Here is a 24,701-nt window from a genome sequence, read left to right as displayed (position 1 = left end):
ATAAAATATTAAAATAATTTCTTACTATTAACGTTTATTGTCGTCAACTCTAAAAAAATCAAGGTGTACGTAAATACCGCATTACTATGTATATAAGTATATAAGTAATGTATTTTTGAATCCTTAATTTTTTATTATACAGTACCAATATTTTTTGAACTTTTCTTTAAATATATTCGTTATGACGATTTTGACGAAACGCTTTGGCATGGCAAAGATGACGGACAGAAGATGAAAGGAATAAACATATAAACATGTTTCCGACATACTTGACATACTTGTCAGTTGTCAGGTGGACTGAACTACTTAAATTAATCCAATTCAAGGTTCACCAATGATTTTTGATCTATAAAGAACGACGACGCAAATCCATTTGTAATAATACATATTCTACATATTCACATTTTTTTTTCAAAAAAAAAATAATAAAAATGGTTAGTTTTCAAGGTTAAAATGAAAAAAAAGTTTTTATTATAAAGATTAAACGGGTTAAAATGGAACATACAGATAATGTTAAATGAGGCATACCCGAATACCCGACAATATTCTATTTTAAATCTTATCAAAAAAATTCATTTAATAAGATTAGAATTTTTTTTTTCGGCGTTTTATTTTTTCGAAAATGTCAATGTCGAAATTGTCATTTAAATAATAAATATAGATTCATTTGATTATTATAATGACCACAAATATAATGACCACAAAAAAAAAATCATTTATTTAAAAAGAATATTCCTGCATAAAAAGTTGTGACATTTATTATTAAAATGAAAAAAAAAATCGAATTTAATATATATTGTCATCTCTTTTAAGAACATAAAAAAATATTTTTGAAACATGTCACTCTTAAAATAGTTAATGAATTTCACACGGTTAAAAAAAATGAAAAAAAATGAATGTCGTGTCACTATACTCGTAGTTATATTGAACCAATTCATTTGGCGAATAATGCATTTTGCTCATTGTTAATACTTACTCGTATGCTATTTTTTTTTTATTGATCTATTTTTGTATTATTATTCTCTCTTTCTTTGGATAAAAATGGATAAAAGAAATTTCGATGGAGTTTCAAACAATTAAACTATATAATAATACCTACTATTCTAAATCATCTAAATATGGTTATTTTTAAAGTTTATCTTTATAAATATAAAAAAATAATAATAAAATAATTAATAATAAAATAAATAAATAAAATAAATAAAATAAAATAAAATAAATAAATAAAATCGAAAAAAATAAAAAAAAAAAAGATCTGAAAATTTATCGACTAAAAACAAATTTTCCGTCGGGAGAACCTATATTCAGAATTAGTTAATAACAATTCTCCCGAAACATTTAAAGGATGTGGCAAAATTGATAAAACCGATGATGTGATCTTCCAACGGGAAAGAGATGAAATGGTTGATAACTCGATAACGATACGACGATACGACGATACAATTTGTTCATTACGTTAATTATGTTTAGCCATATTGCATACGCATAAACTGATTAAACTTTACCCTATGTTAGTTGATCTGCGAGTAATGTTACCTGATGGGAATTTAATTTATTAATAAAACCTTATTTCCTATTTTCTTAAATCTTAGTAAAAAAAAAAAAAACCTGTTAAAGTCTTAATTGAGATTATTCTTGTGGGAGTTTATGTGATGTTATTTTTAAGGATTGTGAAATTCTGCAAGGGTTGAACTTTGAAAGAATTTCATTGTTTCACAAATTTACATACAATGCATATTTTTTTCATTATTTCATAAGTATTATAGAATTCCGGAGTACTTCTTCCGAAAAAAATATTTTTTTTTAGTAATAAACGGACGGAAATTTAACGGTCTTTATTTTCCCTATTCTATTGCTAATTTTGAATTAAATGCAAAACAATATATAATTAATATATAGTAATTCAAAATTAAATAGTCACTGCATTTACTTTTTGTTGTTTAAATATTGAATATTTCAATTGGTAAATAAAATTTATTTGGTAAATAATTTACAAATTGAGATTATTATTAAGATTAAAAAAAATTTATAAATGCAAGCGAGAAATCTCCCAAATTTTCTTCTTTTTTTTTTTTAAAAAAAAAATTTAAAAAAATTATTTATTTCCAACAAGTTCCCAAATTCCCAAAATTCCAAAATTCCAAAATTTTTCAAAATTTTTCAAAATTTTCCAAAAAAAATTAAAATTATTCCAAATTTTTTAAAAATGTCTCAAATGTCTCAAAAATATATAAATCAATATCATTCTAAAGAATATTCAGAAAAAAAAAATATGGGAACAACAAAAGTTTCATCTAAACGTTTATCAAAAATACGTAAAAAAATTTCAACTTTTTCATTACGTGATTCAGGAGTTGAAATTTCTGATACTGAAAATATTCTTTTCACAAAAAATGATGAAAAAATCACTTATATAGAAGAAACAATTTCTAAATTTGTTGAAATAAAATTATCCCTTAAACACTTTTTTGGTATTGGAAAAGAAAGACGACGTAATAGTGAAGCTTATCACCAAGATGGAAAAACGAACCCTTTTGAATGATTTACTTTTTTTGGAAATTTATTAAATGGGCTTGGCGTTCCTACCATATAAAATATCATTATTATATCATAATTTTCTTAATAAAGTATAATTCCAGTCAGATTTAGGAAAAACCATCACAAACCACTTCCGAATTTAAACCTATTATACCATGTTAAAAGTCTTTTAAAGTAAAAAAAAAGTAAAAGTTTAAATTTAATTTTAGTTAGTTTGAATTGTTTTGACAAATGAGAAATTAAATATTATATTATATATATATGTATAGAACTTTTTTTTAATTAATTTTATATAATTTTATTGTAAATCCTTTCGCAATGATACGAAAAGGCACATGTTTTTTAGAGTTTAAAATAAAATGAATAAAATGTATATTAAAATATCACTTATCATTAAAATTAACATAACTAGTCCTGATAAGCAATTTAAAGATGATCTCTTTTAGATAATATGATATATTATATGATATTCCAGAAACATCTTTTATTTTTCATTTATTTAATCACGGAAGATGTCGGCTTTAGTTAATTATCTCCATATTAGGTGATTCTCACATAGCATTTCATGGTTTCACATGAGCAACCTTTCTTTTATCATATGCAAGTCTGCTGATTAAGGAGTTCTCCAAATGACTCAATGACATATATACTAAGGTCCATTTAAAAGGGTTTTGGTTTAAGTTTGGATCAAAAAAAATTTTAAACTTTTTCTCGACTTTCAAAACCCTTTCTTTCTTAAAAAAAATTTTTTTTTTTTTTTTTTTTTGACGATAAATTTCTTTCATTAATAAGATTGATTTTTCATATTTAAAAAAATTCCAACAATATTTATTATGGGTGCTACAAATTCAACGTCAAAGAGACGTTTAAGTAAAAGATTTCATAATAATAATTTTCTTATTAATGATAGTTATGATAGATTTAGTAATAATATTCCTTCTTCAAAAAGAAGAATTTCTTCTGAAAGTACTATAAGTTCTCATTCAACTAATAGTTTTGATCGTTGTACCGAATTAATTAAAACTTTTGGTAGTAGAAAATATTTTAACAGAGATCATGTTAAAGACATTTTTCCAACTGATAATGATGAATTAAAAAGATTAGAATTGACCCATATTTGGAATAAAGAATTATGGGAAGGTCAATCTTTTTTTTTACCTGTTGATGAAGTTTTTAGTAGAAATGCTAAAGTTTTAGATATTGGGTAAGTTATTTTTATTTTTACCCTTATCATGGATAATTATGGGTATTAAAAAAAAAAGTTTTTCTCATTTTTTTTAGTTGTGGAACCGGAATTTGGAGGTAAAATATCAACAAAATATCGTAAAAAAACATTTTTTTTTAAAAAAAAACTTTAACACATATTAATTAAATTATTTTTCATTAAAAAAAAAAGTTTGGATATGGCCAGAAAATATCCGAATTGTCATTTCACAGGTTTTGATATTGTGGATAATTTTCCGCTTGAATTAAAACAATCAAATGTTGATTTTGCTTTAGGAAATATCTTGGAAGGTCTTCCTTATGATGATAATACATTTGATCTAGTTTTTATGAGGAATATGAAGGGTTGTTTAAGTCAAAAAGATTATAATAAATGTTTACAAGAAATAATAAGAGTATCTAGTAGGTGGATATTAATACTTGATTCTGATATTATATTAATTGATGGTGGTCCTTTAGCAAATCAACTTAGAGAAGAAGGTAAGATTTATTTCAATTATTTCTATACCGTATATACCGTTCAGCGCGTATATACTAGTGCGTACGGCGTCGCATATAGTACTCCCCCTTGTAGTACTCCCCAAGTTACTCCCTGTAAAGTACCCCTTTCCCACCCCCACAGGGGTACCCGGGGTACTATATGTAGCGATTGTAGCGTCATACGGTATTACGCATTCAGACATACATATTTACTTATTCTTTTTTTTTTGTATTTAGTTCTCGACGAATTAATGAAAAATTATGATATAAATATGATGCCAAGTTCAATTATTAGAAAATGTTTAGAAGATAATAATCAATTATCTGATATTCATTTCGAGGATAAACAATGCCCTATTGGAGAATGGGGAGGTAGATTAGGAACTCTTTATTTGGAAATTTTAAAATGGGCTACAAAAAATTTATATCATTCAGTTTCTACTTTATATTCTGAAGAAGAATATAATTTAAAAGTTGATGAAGCTTTTGAAGAATTAAATCATTATAATGGTTATGATATGGTATTTAGGATTTGTGCAAAGAAAAATGTTGAAAAAAGAAAATCTTTAAAAAAAATTGTTCGAAATACTTAATTTATTATTAGCGTTAACGAAGGATTTTGATTATTTATTTATTTATTTAATTGTATTATTAGTATATATAATATATATATAGTATATATATTTATATGTATGTATGTATGTAATTTATGTATGAAATGTATTATTTGTATTGTATGTATGTAAAGTACTTATTTTATCAATTTTGTTTTCGATAACGTTTTTGATAATGTATAATCATGTTAATTTAATAATTTTTTAAATCGAATTTTTTTTGTATTTATGTAATTTTCGATTTAAATTCTTAATAAATAAAAGAATTTACTGAAATTGAATTAAAGTAAAGGGGGGGGGGGTTTCAAAGAATATTACTGTACAGTCAGAGCGAATTTGGGTTCAATGAAAAAAAATCGTCATATCAAAATTTATAAGTTTGATATACCGATTTTTATATGTTCATATATAAAGATGAAATTTTAAAAAAATCGCTTTATCGTTTTTTATTTTTATTTCTCAAGATAAACAAAGTTACAGTAAAAATTACAAAGATCCTATACGCTAAGACCGAAAGCAATTCCAACAACTGAAAACCAAATCGCGACCAGCCCTTTCGGAACTGAGGCGATGCCACCTTGGTGAGAAAGTTTTGTCGAAGAAGCACGAGCGTAATTCAGAAACTCACGGTCGATTAAAAATTCGCTTTATCGTGAAATTCGTTAACCACATAGACGTCACGTTATTTTACGTATATCCCGTGATGCGGAATTTTAACTAATTCAATTGCGCTTTTGATACTCCGATACGCCTTATGACATTCATAAGTAAATCATTAAAAAAAAGAATTTCTTTCCCTTCCAGAACTTAATTCTATTCTGTATCACCAAACAAATAATGAATAATTGGGTTTTTCATTACTAATTAAGAAATTCTATCGAGAAAAGAATTTTCAAAACTCTATATTTCATAAGTACATATTTGTATATACAATCGCTTATCAAAATATATATCGGAATTTGCATATAAGAATACAGAATTCTGAAAAATTTCACATTCAATAAATTAAAAACTGTTGATTTAATAAGAAAAAAAAAGATTTGTAAGGATCTTTACGACTCTTTAAATTTTTTACTGAAAAAATCTTCCGACAATATTAATGAAATCATGACTGACGAACTTTCTAGTTTTTCACCTTGTATTGTGTGTAAAACAAGAATTGATTCCAACGATGCGTGTGACGCTTGTCACAGAGTAAAAGAATTATTTATACCTAGTGGAAACAAAGTTATTGACGATTTTATTAATTATACATTAGATAATAGTACTAAATATGGGAGAATGATGTTTGTTCCTTATGATAATTTCAAAAATATAGAACTTATTGGTGAAGGAGGTTTTAGTAGAATTTATAAAGCTACTTGGATTGATTCTAAAATTTCGTGGGGGGATGTTCTAGATTATTCCCAACAGGATGAGTCTGAAATAGTTGCTCTTAAAAAGCTTAAAAATTCTAAAAATATTACTTCTAAAGAGCTAAATGAGGTAAATATTTTATGTTGAATTCATTAATAGATTTTAAAATTTGAGACAAAAAATCTAATCCAATAAAATTTTATTTCAGCTCAAAATATTTTTTCATTATTCTTCAAATAGGAAAAAATCATATGATAAATACGTTAATATATATTATGGTATTACTCAAGATCCTACTACTCAAGATCTTATATTTATTATGCCATATTATAAATGTGATTTGACGTATAAAATGACTAAATGTTTTTATATTAATAGTTGGAATTGGAAGATAGATTATTTGGAAGACATTATAAATGGACTTGTCAACATTCATGATGAAAATATTGTACATCGAGATTTACATAGTGGAAACATACTTCTAACAGCGATTAATGGAATTAAAATATGTGATTTAGGAACAAGTAAATCAGCAATTGAATTAACAGATAATGAAGAGGACATTTATGGCATAATTCCTTATGTTGCGCCAGAGGTTTTACAAAGAAAAAATTATACTAAAGCATCAGATATATATAGTTTTGGAATGATTATGTGGGAAGTAATGGTAGGAAGAAAACCTTTTTGGGATAGAAATCATAATACAGAACTTATAATTGAAATATGTGATGGTTTACGTCCACCAATTATTACAAATGCGCCTAGGGGTTTTATTAATTTAATGAAAAAGTGCTGGCATCCTGATCCGGAAATAAGACCAACCGCAGCTGAAGTAAAAAAAGTAATTCATGATATAATTTATAATGGAAATGTGAATCAAATTGAAATTATTAAATCATCAGATATTGGACCTGTAACAACCAATAACCCAGGTGCCATATATAAGAGTAGATATTTAAGTGATATGATAAAATCTGCAGCTTCCACAAGAAGTTTAAGAAGCAAATCTATTACTTCAGAAGGTAAATAATTTGTAATTTACATTGTATTTTTTCATAATATAATTTAACTTTTCATTCAATTTTCAGATCACCAAAGAAGTTCTAATAGTAATTATTTGTTTATTTGATTATGAACTTTTTATTTCGTTTGAATCATCATTAACAAATTTTATAATTTTTTTTTTAAAGACAAAAGAAAATCCCGAAAATTTGAAGATAATAATCAATCTGAAAATAACTTTGACAATGGTACGGTAAAGAAAATTTTTATTATGATGAAGAAGCCAATATTTACTCATTTAAATATATATATATATATATATATATATTTTAGGCGAAAGTATTAAAAAAATTAAACTAATTGAAGATAAGAATAATGGTAAAGAAAGGATATCCCGAAGGGTCACCCGTCAAATGGCCCGCGTTATGCAGAATTCAGAGTCACGTGATGAGTATGACCAGCATTAGAGTTTCAGGATTTTTACCTGTAGAGAAATCGGGGTTTTCATACTTGTTTTTTTTTATTATTAGTTATATTATTATTATTATTTTCTTTGTTATATTATTTGAAGATTAGCTATATGTAAGATATTGGTAATCAATATATACGAATTAAAAGATATAAATATGATGTCAAGTTCAATTATTAGAATATGTTTAGATAATAATATCTGATATTCATTTTAGAGGATAAATTGGAGAATGGGGAGGTAGATTAGGAATCCTTTATTTGGAAATTTTAAATAGGCTACAAAAAATTTATATCATTTAGTGTCTTCTTATATTCTTAAGAATATAATTAAAAGTCGAATAAAGCTTTTGAAGAATTGAATCATTATAATGGTTATGATATGGTATTTAGGATTTGTGCAAAGAAAAATGTTGAAAAAAGAAAATCTTTAAAAAAAATTGTTCGAAATACTTAATTTATTATTATTCTAAAAAGCGTTAACGAAGGATTGATTATAATATATTTATTTAATTGTATTATTAGTATATATAATATATATATATAGTAAGTATATATATTTATATGTATGTCTGTATGTAATTTATGTATGAAATGTATTATTGTATTGTATGTATGTAAAGTACTTATTTGTCAATTTTGTTTTCGATAACGTTTTGATAATGTATAATCATGTTAATTTAATAATTTTTTAAATCGAATTTTTTTTTGTATTTATATAATTTTCGATTTAAATTCTTAATAAACAAAAGAATTTACTGAAGTAAAGGGGGTTTCAAAATACTACTGTACAGTCAGAACTCGATATAACAAACCTTTCGGTTAATGAAAAAAATCGTTATATCAAAATTTATAAGTTTGACATAACGATTTTTATAATCGCTTTATCGTTTTTTATTTTTATTTCTCAAAGTGAACAAAGTTACAGTAAAAATTACAAAGATCCTATACGCTAAGACCGAAAGCAATTCCAACAACTGAAGACCAAATCGCGATCAGCCCTTTCGGAACTGGGCGATGCCACCTTGGTGAGAAAGTTTTGTCGAAGAAACATGAGCGTGAATCAGAGACTCACGGTCGGACCAAAAAATCGCTTTATCGTGAAATTCGATATACCGCATAGTTGTAATTCTTTTATCACGTTACTTTACGTACATCCCGTGATGCGGAATTTTAACTAATTAATTGCGTTGTGACATTCGTAAGTAAAGAATTTCTTTTCCTTCCAGAATTTAATTCTATGTTGTATCACCAAACAATTAATGAAAATCAAGAAATTCTATCAAGAAAAGAATTTTCAAATTTTACTGCGCTTTATATTCGTATTTGTATACTATACAATCACATAAAATCATAAATTGAATACAATTCGGTTGAAAAACTTCACGCTCAATATATTAATTTAATAAGAAAAAAGATTTGTACGGATCTTTACGACACTTTTAAATTCGTAAAAAAATCTGTTGACAATATTAATGAAATTATGATTGACGACCTTTAACTTTGCCGCTCTGTAATAAGTGTAAAAAAAGAGAGTTTAAATTCAACGATTGGTGTGGCGTTTGTTACGAAGCAAAAGAATTATTTATACCTAGTGGAAACAAAGTTATTGACGATTTTATTAGTTATACATTAACTAATGGTAATGAATATGGAAGAATGATATTTGTTCCTTATGATAAATTCAAAAATATAGAACTTATTGGCGAAGAAGGTTTTAGTAAAATTTATAAAGCTACTTGGATTGATTGTAAATTTTATATAAGGGACTTTAAGTTATTCACTCCAAAATAAATCTATAACAGTTGCTCTTAAAAAGCTTAACAACTCTAAAAATATTAATTCTAAAGGGCTAAATGAGGTAAATATTCCATATTAATTATCAATAAACTTTAAATGTGAGACAATAATTTTTATTTATCATATCGGCTGATCAGAAAAGCCCCCCATAATTTTATATGCTAATGACGATAAGTAACCCATCAGTTATATAATGAACCCATCAACTGAGCTTAAATATCAATTGGCTTGATTTTTCCAATCAGCCGATATGTTTCAGCTTAAGATGTTTTATCATTATTCTTCAAATCGGGAAAAAAATAAATCTATTGATGCGAAGTTTGATTTTGTTAATGTATATTATGGTATTACTCAAGACCCTACTATCCACTCAAGATCTTATATTTGTTATGCCATATTATAATTCGGATTTGACGCATTATATAACTAAAGATTTTTATAATATTAGTTGGTATGATAAGATACGTATGTTGCATGATATTATAAAAGGACACTAAAATTCATGACGTAAATATTATACATCGAGATTTACATAGTGGAAATATACTTTTAGACATTTTTTATGATATAGCAAAAATATGTGATTTAGGAACAAGTAAATCAGCAACAGAAAATGACGATAACAATGATAATGAAGAAGACAACATTTATGGCATAATTCCTTATGTTACACCGGAGGTTTTACAAGGAAAAAAGTATACCAAAGCATCAGATATATATATAGTTTTGGAATGATTATGTGGTAGGAAGAAGACCTTTTTGAAATAAATCATAATACAGAACTTATAATTGAAATATGTGATGGTTTACGTCCACCAATTATTACAAATGCGCCTAGGGGTTTTATTAATTTAATGAAAAAGTGCCGGCATCCTGATCCGGAAATAAGACCAACAGCAGCTGAGTAAAAAGAGTAATTCGGGATATAAATTATAATGGAAATGTGGATCAAACTAAAATTATTAAATCATCAGATATTGGACCTGTAACAACCAATAACCCAGGTGCCGTATACAAGAGTAGATATTTAAGCGATATGATAAAATCTGCAGCTTCTACAAGAAGTTTAAAAAGTAATCTATTACTTCAGAAGGTGTATAATTTGTAATTTACATTGTATTTTTTCATAATATAATTTAAATTATTTTAACTTTTCATTCAATTTTCAGAATTCAGATCATCAAAGAAGTTCTAATAGTAATTATTTGTTTATTTGATTATAAACTTTTTATTTCGTTTGAATCATCATTAACAAATTTTATAATTTTTTTTTTTTTAAGACCAAAAATTTGAAGATAATAATCAATCTGAAAATAACTTTGACAATGGTACGGCAAAGAAATTTTTATCATGTTGAAGAAGCCAATATTTACTCATTTAAATAAATATATCTATATCTATATCTATATCTATATCTATACTATATAATAATTGTTTTTGTGTGTAACCGTAACGTTTAGACTACCCTGTATAAATAAATTTGAATTGCGTAACATCGCTCCTATTGGGCACTTTATCACGTGACGTTACACCAACTTCCAAAAAGGAAATTTTGCTTCCCACAAAAATAGGGGAATTTTGGTTTCACAAATACTCCATAAAAGGAAATTTCTGCGCCGATCACATAATTCCGGCCAGAATTAATTGTTACATGCAGGTCACGCTTTTTTTATATGTATGTATACCGTTGCAAAGCAACGGGTTAACGGCTAGTATATATATATATTTTTTAGGCGAAAGTATTAAAAAAATTAAGCTAATTGAAGATAAGAATAATGGTAAAGAAAGAATATCCCAAAGGGTCACCCGACAAATGGCCCGCGTTATGCAGAATTCAGAGTCACGTGATGAGTATGGAGTTTCAGGATTTTTACCTGTAGAGAAATCGGGGTTTTCATACTTGCTTTTTTTATTATTAGTTATATTATTATCATTATTTTCTTTGTTATATTATTTGAAGATTAGCTATATGTAAGATATTGGCAAAAATGATACTAGATAACAATAAAATAAAACAATCAATATATACGAATTAAAAAATATAAATATGATGCCAAGTTCAATTATTAGAATATGCTTAGATAATAATCAATTATCTGATATTCACTTTGAGGATAAATTGGAGAATGGGAGGTAGATTATGAATCCTTTATTTGGAAATTTAAAATAGGCTACAAAAAATTTATATCATTCAGTTTCTTCTTATATTCTTAAGAATATAATTTAAAAGTCAAATGAAGCTTTTAAAGAATTAAATCATTATAATGGTTATGATATGGTATTTAGGATTTGTGCAAAGAAAAATGTTGAAAAAAAGAAAATCTTTAAAAAAAATTGTTCGAAATACTTAATTTATTATTAGTCTTAAAAAGTGTTAACAAAGGATTGATTATTTATTTATTTATTTAATTGTATTATTAGTATATATAATACATATATAGTATATATATTTATATGTATGTATGTATGTAATTTATATATAAAATGTATTATTGTATTGTATGTATGTAAAATATTTATTTATCAATTTTGTTTTGATAATGTTTTTGATAATGTATAATCATGTTAATTTAATAATTTTTTAAATCAGATTTTTTGTATTTATGTAATTTTCAATTTAAATTCTTAATAAATAAAAGAATTTACTGAAATTGAATTAAAGTAAAAGGGGTTTCAAAAAATATTACTGTACAGTCAGAATGAATTGGGGTTCAATGAAAAAATCAGTATACCAAAATTTATAAGTTTTATATACTGATTTTTATATGTTCATATATAAAGATGAAATTTTAAAAAAAATCGCTTTATCGTGAAATTCAGTATACCATATAGTTGTAATTTTTTTTATCACGTTATTTTATATACATCCCATAATGCGAAATTTAAACTAATTTTGATACTCCAATATGCCTTATGAACTCATAAGTAAATCATAAAAAAAAGACTTCAGAACTTAATTCTATTTTGCATCACCAAACAAATAATGCATAGCAGTTCTTTTAACAGATTGTTAGATATTGAACAAACTTTTATTGATATTAGTAATCAGTTTATTTCAATCACTAGTCAAACCTTTGTTAGTATTTTTATTTTTTCTATTTTGGCTCATTATTTTTTTTTGGTTGCAAAAAGTATTAGACATTAAAACTCTAAAAAGAAAAGGTTGGTGAAAAAAAGTTAAAAATCAAACTTTAAGAAACTTTTGCCATTATACTGATTAATCAATTAATCAATTAATAGTCTAAATTAAACTTTAAGAAACTTTTACCATTATATTGATCAATTAATTAATAGTCTATTTTATTATTAATATTATTAATCAAACAATTTAAACGCAAATCAACATCATGATGATTTTAATAAAATTTAATATAATTTATTATATCGACGGTTTGACGCAGTAGATGATTTTAATAAAATTTATTATAATTTAAGTATTTTAATACAAATTATATTGATATAAAGTACATTGATATAAAGGTATATTATTAACAATTAACTTTATTTTGAAAAATGTTCACAAAAATGATGAGAAAAAAATCATTATCAAGTATACTTAATGAAGATAATAAAGAATCAGCTTCTAGATTTTATGCAGGCCATACTCTCATCATGTATATCACGTATATAAAGAACCAGTTTAGTGTCAAATATACTTGACGAAGAATCTTCAAATCAATCTTATCTTACATCATTATGTATCAGCGGAAGGTTAGTTATATATAATTGTTCTGAATGTAATAAATGATTAATAAATCCTTATACAAAAACTATCCAAGAAATTAATCAGATAATGATTCAGAAAAACAGAAGTACATCTACCTGATGAAGTTGAATTGCCTAGTGATAAACTATACAAAAGTGTCTCAATATCAGATAAACTATGAATGAAAGAATCAGAAGCTGAATTGCCTAGTGATGAACTATACAAGAGTACCTTAATATCAGATAAACCATAAATTAGAGAACCAGAAGCTGAATTGCCTAGTAGATAATGATCAAGAAGATATGTTTAACCAGTTATAATTGCTGAATTAGGAGATATAGTAAATAATAAATCTTCTGAATTTTCTGAATTTTCTGAATATATTATGGAGGAAGATGCAAATATCAATTATAAAAATGAATCATTTGATAATAAACCATTTAATGATGACAAATATCACAAAATTTTTGAAGCTTATTCATGTTCTTGAATTTTCTAATTTGATAACTCAAAGATTAAGGTTATGCCAAACACCTTTGATATAGAAAACAATATTGTTAAATAATCAAATTTCAATCAAACCTGAATTATTATTTCCATTTGTGAGTATTAAGTAACAATTGAAAGCAATGTATTGTCAACCTAACTTTGAAAGTTCTTTAAGGTATTGGATAAATTGTTCAACTTTAATATCTTAACTGATATATATGATAGTGAAGTTTGGAAAACTTTTAAAGAAACAATAAATGAAAATTTGAATAATTTTTTCTGATCTGATGTTGCTGATTCACACCTCAGATTGATTTTAAATTTGGATTGGTTTCAACTCTTCAATAGCATAATTCACAGTATCAGAATACTATATTCTCAGCATCCAATAATCATGAAAAGATACACCATAACTCGTTGGAATTGTCTCATAATGATAAATTAAATGGTAATTAAATCATCTTTCTATAATTACTGGATGCTAAGATATTGAGCAAAATGTTAAAAATTAGCATTTTATATTTTGCAATACTGCGTCATTTGATATTTCACTTAATATTTTAGCATCCAATGATTATAGAAAAATGTGCTATAAGGGTTAGTAGTCACCCTAGTGTAGTTGTTAAGGTGGCAGTATCCCTATATAGTCTGAGTATAGTGAAATTGCAGGTTCGATTCTCATGACTACGAAAATAAAAAGAATTTTACTGCAGATGTTACAACTAATAGCGTAAAGGTATAGAGATTAACGTAGTTGGACTGCATCATGGTGAATTAGTGTGTACAGTTAGGCTACACATTTCAACTAAGGGTCATGATGTCCTTCTAATGTTCCCTATGAGACCATTGGCGTATGTGCAGTTCTATTCTTGAGGTCACTACTATACTTTAGGAGGACTTTCTGTCCAGATAGTCACTTTACGATACCACTTGAAGTTCTTAGAGGCTAGATGGTCATCCTAAATAATAAAGCTGAGGGTGCAATGTCTTTGTAGTAGTTTGACTTTTTGTTAGATCTTAGATAGGCCTAACCAAAGTCTTCGTGCGCAGGGATAGATAACGTATGGTTATGAGGTTCGATTTCCTACTCTTTAGATCCTAGTTGATGATCCCTGATGATTAATACTACGTTAGGGGTGATGGGGCCTGATACTGCCTGTGCTCTGGTCATGCAGTAGTCACTACAAAGTATACCACTTAACTGTATTATCGGTGCTGGATAATTGCAAGCTGTATGGTGGCTGTCACCTATAAACCACACTAATATTAAGTAACTTCAAATTTTTATAAATTGTAAATTGAATAGTAAAAAGAAAAAACTAAACCGATAAAATGATATAGCAACATGTACTGAACATTTCTATCAGATTATTTTATAGAATTTAATAAGAATTTTAATTAATATTATGGGTTAAAGTTGGATAATTTTAATAAGTAGCAATAATAAAAATATAAAATTTCGATTTAGTTTTCATGTAATTTTTATGGATTTTACAAAAATTCCATGGAAATCCACAAGAATTCCATGTAATATGGCAAAAAAAATTTTGCCGCTCATGCGGCAATTAATATTTTGACAAAGTACTTTAAAACATAAGTTACACAATATAAATAAATAAATTTCAAAATTTTGGAATTTATTGTTGTTTATAGGTGGTTACCTGCCATAGTAAGCTTTGAGTGAAACGCAAATCTTTAAAATGGTGGTATAGAAAGGTATTAGATGGTTGATGAAAGTCCTCCATGAAAGTAGGTGCTCTCTAAAGGTCGTAAAATAAATTGAGTACCAGTGTCATGCAATGAATATAAGGATGAGTAGATGGTCTATTCGATCAGAAAATACGCTCATATCGAAGCCATTATCCGTTAAATGATTTAACAATAATATTATACTTGGTGCTGATTATACGAGGAATTAAGTGCTTAGGTAATATGGTTGCTCTTGGGAATAATAGGATCTTGGCGAAATGACCCCGTCACATAGACAGATGGATTGGAACGAAAACCTTGACCATAAACTTCTAGCAAAATAAAAAGATGCGCTATAGCTTATTGGAATCGTCTCATAATAACGAGTTGATTGGCTTTCTACTTTGCTATAGTTTTATGGCCAAACCTCCCTCTATCTTTTATGAGGCATTCTCAGACTAGTATCCTATCATCCTCAAGGGATAACCATTCAACTATGTACTTAAAATTTCTCAGGAAGACAGCACCTTATATGAGGACATCTCCATCAGGCTACTTTTAAAGCTGATCTGAAGCTAGAAATATACTGTCTACTTATTCTTATATCCATTGCATAATACTGATATCCAATTTATTTAATGACTTTTAGAGACGAATGGCTTTCTACAATTACTGGATGTTGAGATATTGAATGAAATATCAAAAATCAATATTTTGTATTTTAGAATACTACACCATTTAACATTTTGCTTATTACCTCGGCATCCAATAATCATAGAAAGATGATTTAACTATCATTCGACTTATTATTATAAGATGATTCCAATGAGCTATAGCACATCTTTCTACACTACAATCATTGGATGTTGATTCAAAAAAAAAATTTATTTTTTTTTTAATTTATATTGACAAACATTAATTAATATTTCGTCTTATTTTTTTAGTTAAAGAAAGCTAAAAGACAAGTTTTGGGCTCTCATATCGAAGGTAAAACCTTCAAAAAAAAAATTATTTTTTTTTTAATACAAGCAATGCAATTAGTGAGTTCATTAAAACAATAATACAAAAGTATTAACATAATAACTAGCAACTAATAGACTCCTAATCAGGTCAGCATCAAAAAGATTGTACCTATATACTGCTAACACCTTATGAGATTCACTTAAATCCTTCAATTTAACTGTGAAAAACCTAAGATCACTATAATATAAGGCTGAAATACACCAAATATCCTTATTACTATTGTAGAAGTATCAACGAACTAAAAGATTGTTAGCAACTAAACCCCTATAATCCCTACAGGGTTCCTCCACCCATCAGCAAAATGGCATAATAGGGCCTCATCTACTCACGGATATGCTCAACCAAAGTATACTGCATTTAAGACAAAGTCCTATTATCTAGAGTTGGCATATTCTGGGATGAACAACCATTTGCTGGCTTACTCACCTAAACTCAGGCAGATATACCAGATTCAGCCAATAACACTAAAAGTAAATTAATAAAACTACTTTTGAGGGATCACCTGCTAATCAACTATGATTAGTAAAAATTAAAAACTAAAATCCACCAATCCCATCAGCCCTCCTTATTGACCAATTTACATAAATCTAAAAAAGTTAAGTAACACCAAACCTCCAGCCCAAATGATCAACATTCCAGTACCCCCAGTCTTCTCAAAAGAAAACCAAGAACTAATAATAATGCTAAAATTCCAGGAAAAAAAAGAAAAAAATTAAAAAAAATAAAAGGAAAGTCATAACTTCAGAAAACCCCAAGGGGAAAAACTGAATAAAAAGGGTAATAAACATCAAGCCTCCAACTACCCAAACATCTCAAACGTCAACTGATAATAAAAAAAAAGCCTGCTTTCTAAGTGGCCAAAAATTATTTTTTTTAATTAATATAATAAACGTTAAACTAACGTTTATTTACTTTTTTTTAGTTAAAGAAAGCTGATTAACAAGCTGAATTTCCATATCAAAGGTAAAACTTTTGAAAAAAAAATTATTTTTTTTAAATTAATATAATGAACATTAAACTAACGTTTATTTCCTTTTGTTTTGGATAAAGGAAGCTGAAAATGAATTCTGGACTTCCATATCAAAGGTAAAGCCTTTAAAAATTTTTTTATTATTTATTTAATAAAACGTTTTCTAACGTTTTATTTTTATGTTTTATAGGAATATGGCTCTCCAGATGCTTTCTGGATAAAATTTCGATGGTAAATTTTGAAATTCTGTTTTTTTTTATTTTTATTTAAATGAAATGTTAACAGGTTTTAGTACTTCAAAGGTTTCCAAAACTTTGAAATGGTAAGTTTTGTAATGAAAAATTTATTATAAAATTTATATTTTTTTTTATTATTTTTATAAAAGAACGTTTCTAACATTCTTTATCTTTTTTTTTAGATTGTTGACTCTTCAGTTCTGTCTGAATGGAAATTTGAAAGTAAAACTTTGAAATTATTTCATTTTTTTATTTAAACGAAACATTAACTAACATTTCGTTTTATTTATTTTTTTTTAGGTCTATAGCTACTGAATGGGATCTTGTATGGAATTTCAAAGGTAAAACTTGGTTTTTAATTTAATAAAACATTTATTAGTAATGTTTTATTTTTTTTTGTAGAGTTTTAATTCTCTGGCTACTGAATGAAAAAATTTAAAGGTAAACCTTCAAATTCTTTATATTTTTTTATGGTTTTTTTCTTTAACAAATGTTCTACTAACATTTATTTTCTTTTATTTTTTAGATTCCAGTTCCATTTGAAAGAACTTTAAAGGTAATGATACTCTGAAGTTCTTTTTTTTTAATTTCTTTAACGAATATTCTACTAACGTTCATTTTCTTTTATTTTTTAGGTTCTGGCTCCATTTGAAAGAACTTTGAAGGTAATAACACTTCAGAATTTCTATTTTTTTAATTTTCTTTAATAAATGTTTTACTAGCATTCGTTTTCTTTTATTTTTTAGGTTTTGGCTTCATTTGAAAGAATTTCAAAAGTAATAACATTTCGAAATGTCTATTTTTTTAATTTTCTTTAACAAACATTTTACTAACGTTCGTTTTCTTTTATTTTTTAAGTCCTAGCTCCATTTGAAAAAACTTCAAAGGTAATGACATTTTGAAGTTTTTTTTAATTTTCTTTAATGAACATTCTACTAACGTTTATTTTTCTTCTATTTTTAGGTCCTGGACTTTTATTTGAAAAAATTTGGAAGGTAATAATACTTCAAAATAAATTTTTTGGTTTATTTTAATAAATATTTTACTAACATTCGATTTTCTTTATTTTTCAGATCCTGAGATTTTATGTCAAACATTTTAAAAGTAATAACTTCAAAATTTGTAATAAATATCTCTAATTTTCTATTTTATTTGTTGTTTGTTGAAATCGAACTAACTGGAATAATATCCAAACTATTAACAATGTATAAATTTGTGTAGTTTAATTAATTTGTAGTAATGCTTTTATTAAATAAATTAAATAAATTGACATTAGTTAATATTTAATAGCAGATAACTGAATTTGAGTTATTTTGAAAAATTCTGAAGATTTGTTTTTAAAATTCTGCGCAGATTTTTTAACATTTACAGATCTGCATAGATTTTATTAAAAATTTTTTTCTGATATACGTTGACAGGGTAGCAGATTTGTACAGAAATTTAAGCTTAAGATCTTTGCAGATTTTTATCCTAAAAAATAAATCCAAATTGGACTAGTTACATTCAGCAGCAACTAAAAAAGTTGGAATTGAAAGAATACAGCAGACATGTTCAACCACAATAAAACTTCTGCGTAAAATTTCTTTTAAATTCTCTAAAAAACTTTTACATTTTATCAAATGATTTTTTAATCAATTAATAAAATCAATAATATTACTTTCACAATAATTACATATTTGACAAAGTATTTTTTGACTACAACCATCAATTTCTAAAGTGCTTGTGAATGTCTTTTAATGGTAGTCTTCTGCAAAACATAATTTTAAGAAAAATGAGATAAAATCAAATTTTTTCTAAAAATATATGTGTAATTTTATTATTATGATAAGGGCAATGACATATATTAGCTAATATTTTAGGGGTGGGGGAGTAAAAGAAAATCTTAGGTTACACATAATATAAACCATGTAAAATGGTTGTGATTGGTCATAAAATCTTACCTGGGGGTGGGGGAGTAAACGTTACTATTAAAATAATATTAGCTAATATATGTCACTGCCCTAATCATGCTAATCAATATTTTAAATCAAATAAAAAACATAAAAAACTGATTTAAATTGTTTTAAAACAACTTGTTTTAAATTACATGCCATCCTAAATGCAAGAATGCAAGAATACTTTCATTGTGCAAATAATGCAAATTGATATGATCCCTTATGGCCCTTAATGTATAATGTATTATTGCATTGTTATTAAAGTTTAACTTACAATAAAATAATTCAATATTTGTGTATATATAACTATGAATTACGAATAAGTTATTGTTCAATTTATGAATAAATTATAATTCAATTAAAACTAATAAAATATTTTTATTACTAGTATTCATTCAAATATAGGTAACTGTGGTTTATAGTTCTCTGTAAATTTTTAATTTTTTTATCAACGAGAAACATTTAGTATAACTTAGTTTTCATCTTTAATTATCACTTTATTCACAATGTCTGATCTTTATAAAAATATCAATGTTGCTCATAATTTTTATTTTTATTTTTTTTTGATCCATTTTCTAAGCTTTGACTTTCTTCAGTCATCAATTATTTATCATTATCAATCATTTTTTCTCTTTAGTACTGTACTAACAATTTTACAAAATGTACTAAATGTTTCTTGACATGTTAATTTCATGAAATTTAGATAATTTCACACTCGATGTATGGTTAATTAAATATTGATTGTAATATTACATTTTTTGTTTTTCATAACAATGGAAAAAATTTTGATACAGAACGTTTCATGCAACATCAATTTTGCAATTAATTGATTCTCTAAACTCATTGAATATACTGGCAAGGCGGGATTTTTTTGTTAAATTATAAGATTTTTAATATTTAATTTATATACTGTAGTAACATACTGTACTTACAAAACTTGACATAATCCGGTTTAAGATCAAATATTTATTTATTTATATCCTATTATCCCTATTGAAATTATTGGTTTTTTTCGCTCCAACTGGCCTGATTATAGTATGATTATTGAAGTTATGGTGAAGTTCTTAATTTCAGATTCCTTATTTGTGCAAATGAAAAATAAATTAATACTTATATTATGGAGTATCAGTTTACATAGTAAAAATAGTAAAAGGAAAAAATTTATAATTTTATTTTAAAATTTGGTATAAAAAAAAATATAATAAAAAAAAAATAATAACACGGTTAATAATAAATTAAATATATTTTATTCCCTTTTCATTTAGTAATTTAATTGCCCTAGTGTTATCACGTAAAGCAGCCATTTTTAACCATCTAATTCCTTCTTTTTCATCCTTTGGAATATTCAATTTTCCTTTATAATATATATCACCCAAATTATATTGCGCAACTTCATTATTTCCTTTGGCAGCTTTAGTAATATAATCAATAAACGTGTCTATATTTTTACCTTCATTCATTGACTTTTTTAAAGTAAAAGCATAAAATAACTGAGCATCAGCATGTCCTTCATCGGCAGCTTCTTTAAGTAATTTTCTACCGTCATCACGTTCTTTAATACCGTCAAGGTATCCATCCCATAAATAACGACCTTTCCAACACTTTGCTAGTGTATTACCATTTTTTGCATGATATTCAAAACAATTCCATGCTTTTTGATATTCACCTTTCTTATGAGCTTGTATACCTTCATCTAATGGAATTGCTGGAACTGTAAAATCGTCTGGTAATACAAATTCATCATCATCATCGATATCATCAATTGCTTTTGATCCATCTAAGTCCAGGGATTTATCCTCAAGTAAAGCTGGTAAATTTTCATCGAACATATGATTGATAGAATTATATAATTCTTCTAGCATGTCTAATGCTTTCAAAAAGGAAATACGTTCTTGTGGATTATTCTTCCAAGCTAGTTAGTTATATAAAAGTTAATGAAAGCATTTTCTTTAATAATTTACTAGTATATTATATGATTGTTGATATGAATAATACATACTGTCATCTATAATTTGTTTATAAGCTTCTTGAAGTTTAGAAATTTCAGAAGTGGAATTCCCAAATTTAATTCTTTCTCTACCACCTTTAATCACGAAATCTCTAATTTTATCTACTTCCAGACTTCTATATGGAATTTTTTCAAAAGCAAGTTCCCAAAGTAGAACACCAAAACTAAAAATTTCACATTGCGTCGTATATTTTGACTTATAGTTGCTTAATTTCTCAGGGGCTAACCAACGTACAGCGTCGTTAATTTCTCCCTTTAAAGTAGTGGTTTTGTCGAAAGTATGACGTGCCAACTTAAAGTTATAAATTTTTGGTTCTAAACTTTCTGTCATCAAGATATTTTCACATCTCAGGTCATGATGTAAAATTTCAGCACTTTGTAAAAATATAAGCCCGCGACAAATTTTAAGAGCAATTTGAACCTTATAATGCCATTGAATATCCTTTAATTCATATAATTCTTTCAATGTTCCACGTTGAGCCCATTCAAAAACCATGGCATTAGTTTCGTCAATTTTTGAGACACCATAAAATCTAAGAATATGATTACATGTCGATAATTTCATTAAAATTTCAAGATGTCCTTGCACTCTTGTATTTGATTCCATTTCTTCGTCAGTCGTTGAAGTTAATTTACATGCTACTTCTTGTCCATTAAGAGTTCTTTTCTCCACAAAATTAGGAAATTTACCACGTCTATTATCAGGTTTCCCTCGTGCAGGAAGTAATAGACTTTTTGAATCAATCTTATTTGCACCATGAAATGTTTTATCGTCAAGATGTTTCCTAATATACTTTACCTCTTCATAAATATTGTCAGCTTTACTATCAATCGCACTAAGATATTTTTCAAATTCGGCAAGATCTTCTGATAAAGCTATTTCGTCATTCTTTCTTCGTTCTTCATTAGCAATTACCAAAGTAAAATTTAAATCTTTCATTGCAGTATCATAATCTTCCGTAAGTTTTTCAAATTTTTCCCTTACAACAATTGCTTTTGCATATTTTCTAAAACCGTGAATTTTCGAAACTTCATTAATATATTCTTTAATATTTTCTAAAACATAAATAAATTTATAAAAAGCGGAATAAAATACTTCATCGCGTAATTCATTTTCATGTCTAATTTTTAACAACTCCAAAGGTGCAACAGTTATTCCAACTCGTTCTGCTAGAGCACGGCAAATTTTTTTGTTATATTCTGCCGCTCGATAAACTTCTACTATTGCCTTAATTAAACCCGAAGCTATTTCAACTAAAGGCATATATGAACCTACAGCGTTTCCTACGGCACCGAAAGCTTGGTTAATAGTATTCATTATGGCATTACGGTGAAAAATATTTTAGAAAAAAAGTATATAATTAAAAAGAATTTGTGTAAAATAAAAATAAAAGGTTGTCCTTTTATTTAATTAAATTAAAAAAAAAAATTTTTTTTTTTCATTAACACCACAACTTTTTTTGCCGTTGTAAACCCCAATTTAAGCGAATATGCTTGTCTTTAAAAGTCAACAAAAAAATGTTAGTTGTAGATCATGTTTTAATTAATAAGGTACCGGTATATATATAGTCAAGGGGCGTCCATTGATTTATCATATGGGCTGATCTCGCTTCACTAAGTGCATTTTGTGATGTAACCTGATCTGACTGATAACTCTAATTTAGAGCTCCTAACATGCTAATGATAAAAAAAAAAATTTTTTTTTTACTATTGGAATCGCAAGTTTCAGATTAGTTGTAGATTAGTTTGAAAAGGGTTCATTGCAAAATTGAGAAAATATAGAAGAGGTTTTCTAATAGCTGTTATTTTTTTATTTTTACTATTCGGGTTTCAAAAATTTTTGATAAAAAAAACAGAAAATACATAAAAAGACTCTCTGTAACATTCTAATCACCCTATGGTAAGCAAATTTACTTTCTTTATGAATAATATACACGTTTATTAACTTAACTATTAAATGTTTACAATATAGCCTGCAAGAATTTTTTATCAGGATTATCTTAATAACCCTTATATATATACGCTCAGTATATAGCTGGAGGAAAGGTTTTTCGCTCAAAATATAAGATAATAGCACTTGGGCAATATCCACAAAATGTTAAATATACACAGAAAAGTGGTCGTGGTCAAAACGCTGTTCAATATCAAATTCCTGATGGATATATCGTAAAGACGGAAGTTGCAGACCAAATGCTGTGTTGTGAAACAAAGTATACTATTGCAAATAAAATTTTATATACAATTACATGGAAAGAAGGTTGAGCAGAATGGGTAGTATCTAGTGAGCGGTCTGCTAGTGGAGCTGTAAATGCATTTTTAAAGGTATTTAATTATTTATTTTCGGGAAATTAAATTTATATTAATATTCTTTAAAAAAAATAAATACGCGTTTTTACGCGTTTTTTATTAATTGTTACGAATTGTTACATATTAATATAGAAAACTAATCGTGAAAAATCCAAAATTTCTGGAATACATGTTTTTTGGATTTGATATTGAAATATTACATCAAGTATGAACTGGAGAATCATCTTTAGAAAAAACTACTATTATTGATAAAAGAAAGAGACCACTTAGTGAAGTAGTATCAGTATCACAACAAAATAAGAGATGCTCACAAGAAAATTAAACAGCTTATTTTACAACATCGAATGGTATCAGAATCTGGGGAGCCAATTCACTTACGTAATATGGAATTGGGATATGAAGATCATACTATTAATATAAAATACAATTTATCATTAGATCATATAAAATTAGATGCCTATGTACGTGCCTGTGATGAAGCTTTATTAGGTCATGATGGGATATCGAAGACTTGCTGCTGTGGAAACAAGGTTGATGCGTGAATATCAAGTTGCACAAAGGAGAATAGAAATTACAAAATTAATTAATGAACAAATACCAATTGAAATAATTAACCTTGATAAAGAATTGAATCAACAATCCATACTTGATGATGATGAAGAACATCAAGATAATCTTATTGGAATCATAGTTGATGAACAAGAAATTGGTAATGGTGTTTATCAATCTATTAGAAATCTTCTTCAAATATTTATTCCTATTTGGAGCAGATCAAACCCACCAATTCTTCAACCAGTAAATAAGGATGCTTGCCAAAACTATTTTTTCAAAATTTTAGTTTAGTCAAAATTCAATCC

The 24,701-nt window shown here is 26.4% G+C and overlaps 6 protein-coding genes across 6 annotated transcripts; 5 read left to right on the top strand and 1 right to left on the bottom strand.

The window, feature by feature from the left end:
- Nucleotides 1–2,078: 2,078 nt before the first annotated feature.
- OCT59_006669 (uncharacterized protein) lies at nucleotides 2,079–2,961 on the top strand. The gene has a single exon (XM_066141420.1). It carries the CDS (start codon nucleotides 2,207–2,209, stop codon nucleotides 2,540–2,542), a length of 336 nt encoding a protein of 111 aa, XP_065998207.1. The 5' UTR covers nucleotides 2,079–2,206; the 3' UTR covers nucleotides 2,543–2,961.
- Nucleotides 2,962–3,371: 410 nt separating this feature from the next.
- On the top strand, nucleotides 3,372–5,069 carry OCT59_006668 (uncharacterized protein; the record flags this gene model as incomplete). Its single annotated transcript, XM_025317583.2, has 4 exons — nucleotides 3,372–3,742; nucleotides 3,820–3,840; nucleotides 3,935–4,242; nucleotides 4,480–5,069. 4 exons carry the CDS (start codon nucleotides 3,372–3,374, stop codon nucleotides 4,833–4,835), a joined length of 1,056 nt encoding a protein of 351 aa, XP_025177935.1. The 3' UTR covers nucleotides 4,836–5,069.
- A 748-nt stretch (nucleotides 5,070–5,817) lies between these two features.
- Nucleotides 5,818–8,048, top strand: OCT59_006667 (uncharacterized protein). Its single transcript, XM_025317582.2, has 5 exons — nucleotides 5,818–6,341; nucleotides 6,421–7,234; nucleotides 7,301–7,321; nucleotides 7,403–7,462; nucleotides 7,548–8,048. The coding sequence occupies exons 1-5, from the start codon at nucleotides 5,964–5,966 to the stop codon at nucleotides 7,679–7,681; spliced, it is 1,407 nt and encodes a 468-aa protein (XP_025177934.2). The 5' UTR covers nucleotides 5,818–5,963; the 3' UTR covers nucleotides 7,682–8,048.
- A 1,823-nt stretch (nucleotides 8,049–9,871) lies between these two features.
- Nucleotides 9,872–10,390, top strand: OCT59_006666 (uncharacterized protein; the record flags this gene model as incomplete). Its single annotated transcript, XM_066141419.1, has 3 exons — nucleotides 9,872–9,947; nucleotides 10,054–10,160; nucleotides 10,229–10,390. 3 exons carry the CDS (start codon nucleotides 9,872–9,874, stop codon nucleotides 10,388–10,390), a joined length of 345 nt encoding a protein of 114 aa, XP_065998206.1.
- A 7,244-nt stretch (nucleotides 10,391–17,634) lies between these two features.
- On the top strand, nucleotides 17,635–18,675 carry OCT59_006665 (uncharacterized protein; the record flags this gene model as incomplete). The annotated part of the gene is made up of 7 exons (XM_066141418.1): nucleotides 17,635–17,681; nucleotides 17,896–17,920; nucleotides 18,122–18,151; nucleotides 18,231–18,260; nucleotides 18,342–18,371; nucleotides 18,559–18,590; nucleotides 18,669–18,675. 7 exons carry the CDS (start codon nucleotides 17,635–17,637, stop codon nucleotides 18,673–18,675), a joined length of 201 nt encoding a protein of 66 aa, XP_065998205.1.
- A 2,004-nt stretch (nucleotides 18,676–20,679) lies between these two features.
- OCT59_006664 (uncharacterized protein) lies at nucleotides 20,680–22,855 on the bottom strand (the record flags this gene model as incomplete). The annotated part of the gene is made up of 2 exons (XM_066141416.1): nucleotides 20,680–21,441; nucleotides 21,529–22,855. 2 exons carry the CDS (start codon nucleotides 22,853–22,855, stop codon nucleotides 20,765–20,767), a joined length of 2,004 nt encoding a protein of 667 aa, XP_065998204.1. The 3' UTR covers nucleotides 20,680–20,764.
- Between the last annotated feature and the right edge of the window lie 1,846 nt (nucleotides 22,856–24,701).

The sequence above is a fragment of the Rhizophagus irregularis genome, chromosome 14 (genome assembly GCF_026210795.1).
Source record: "Rhizophagus irregularis chromosome 14, complete sequence".
Lineage (NCBI taxonomy): Eukaryota > Fungi > Glomeromycota > Glomeromycetes > Glomerales > Glomeraceae > Rhizophagus > Rhizophagus irregularis.
The sequence above is the reverse complement of the archived record's forward strand: the minus strand, read 5'-3'. Positions and strand labels throughout refer to the sequence as shown.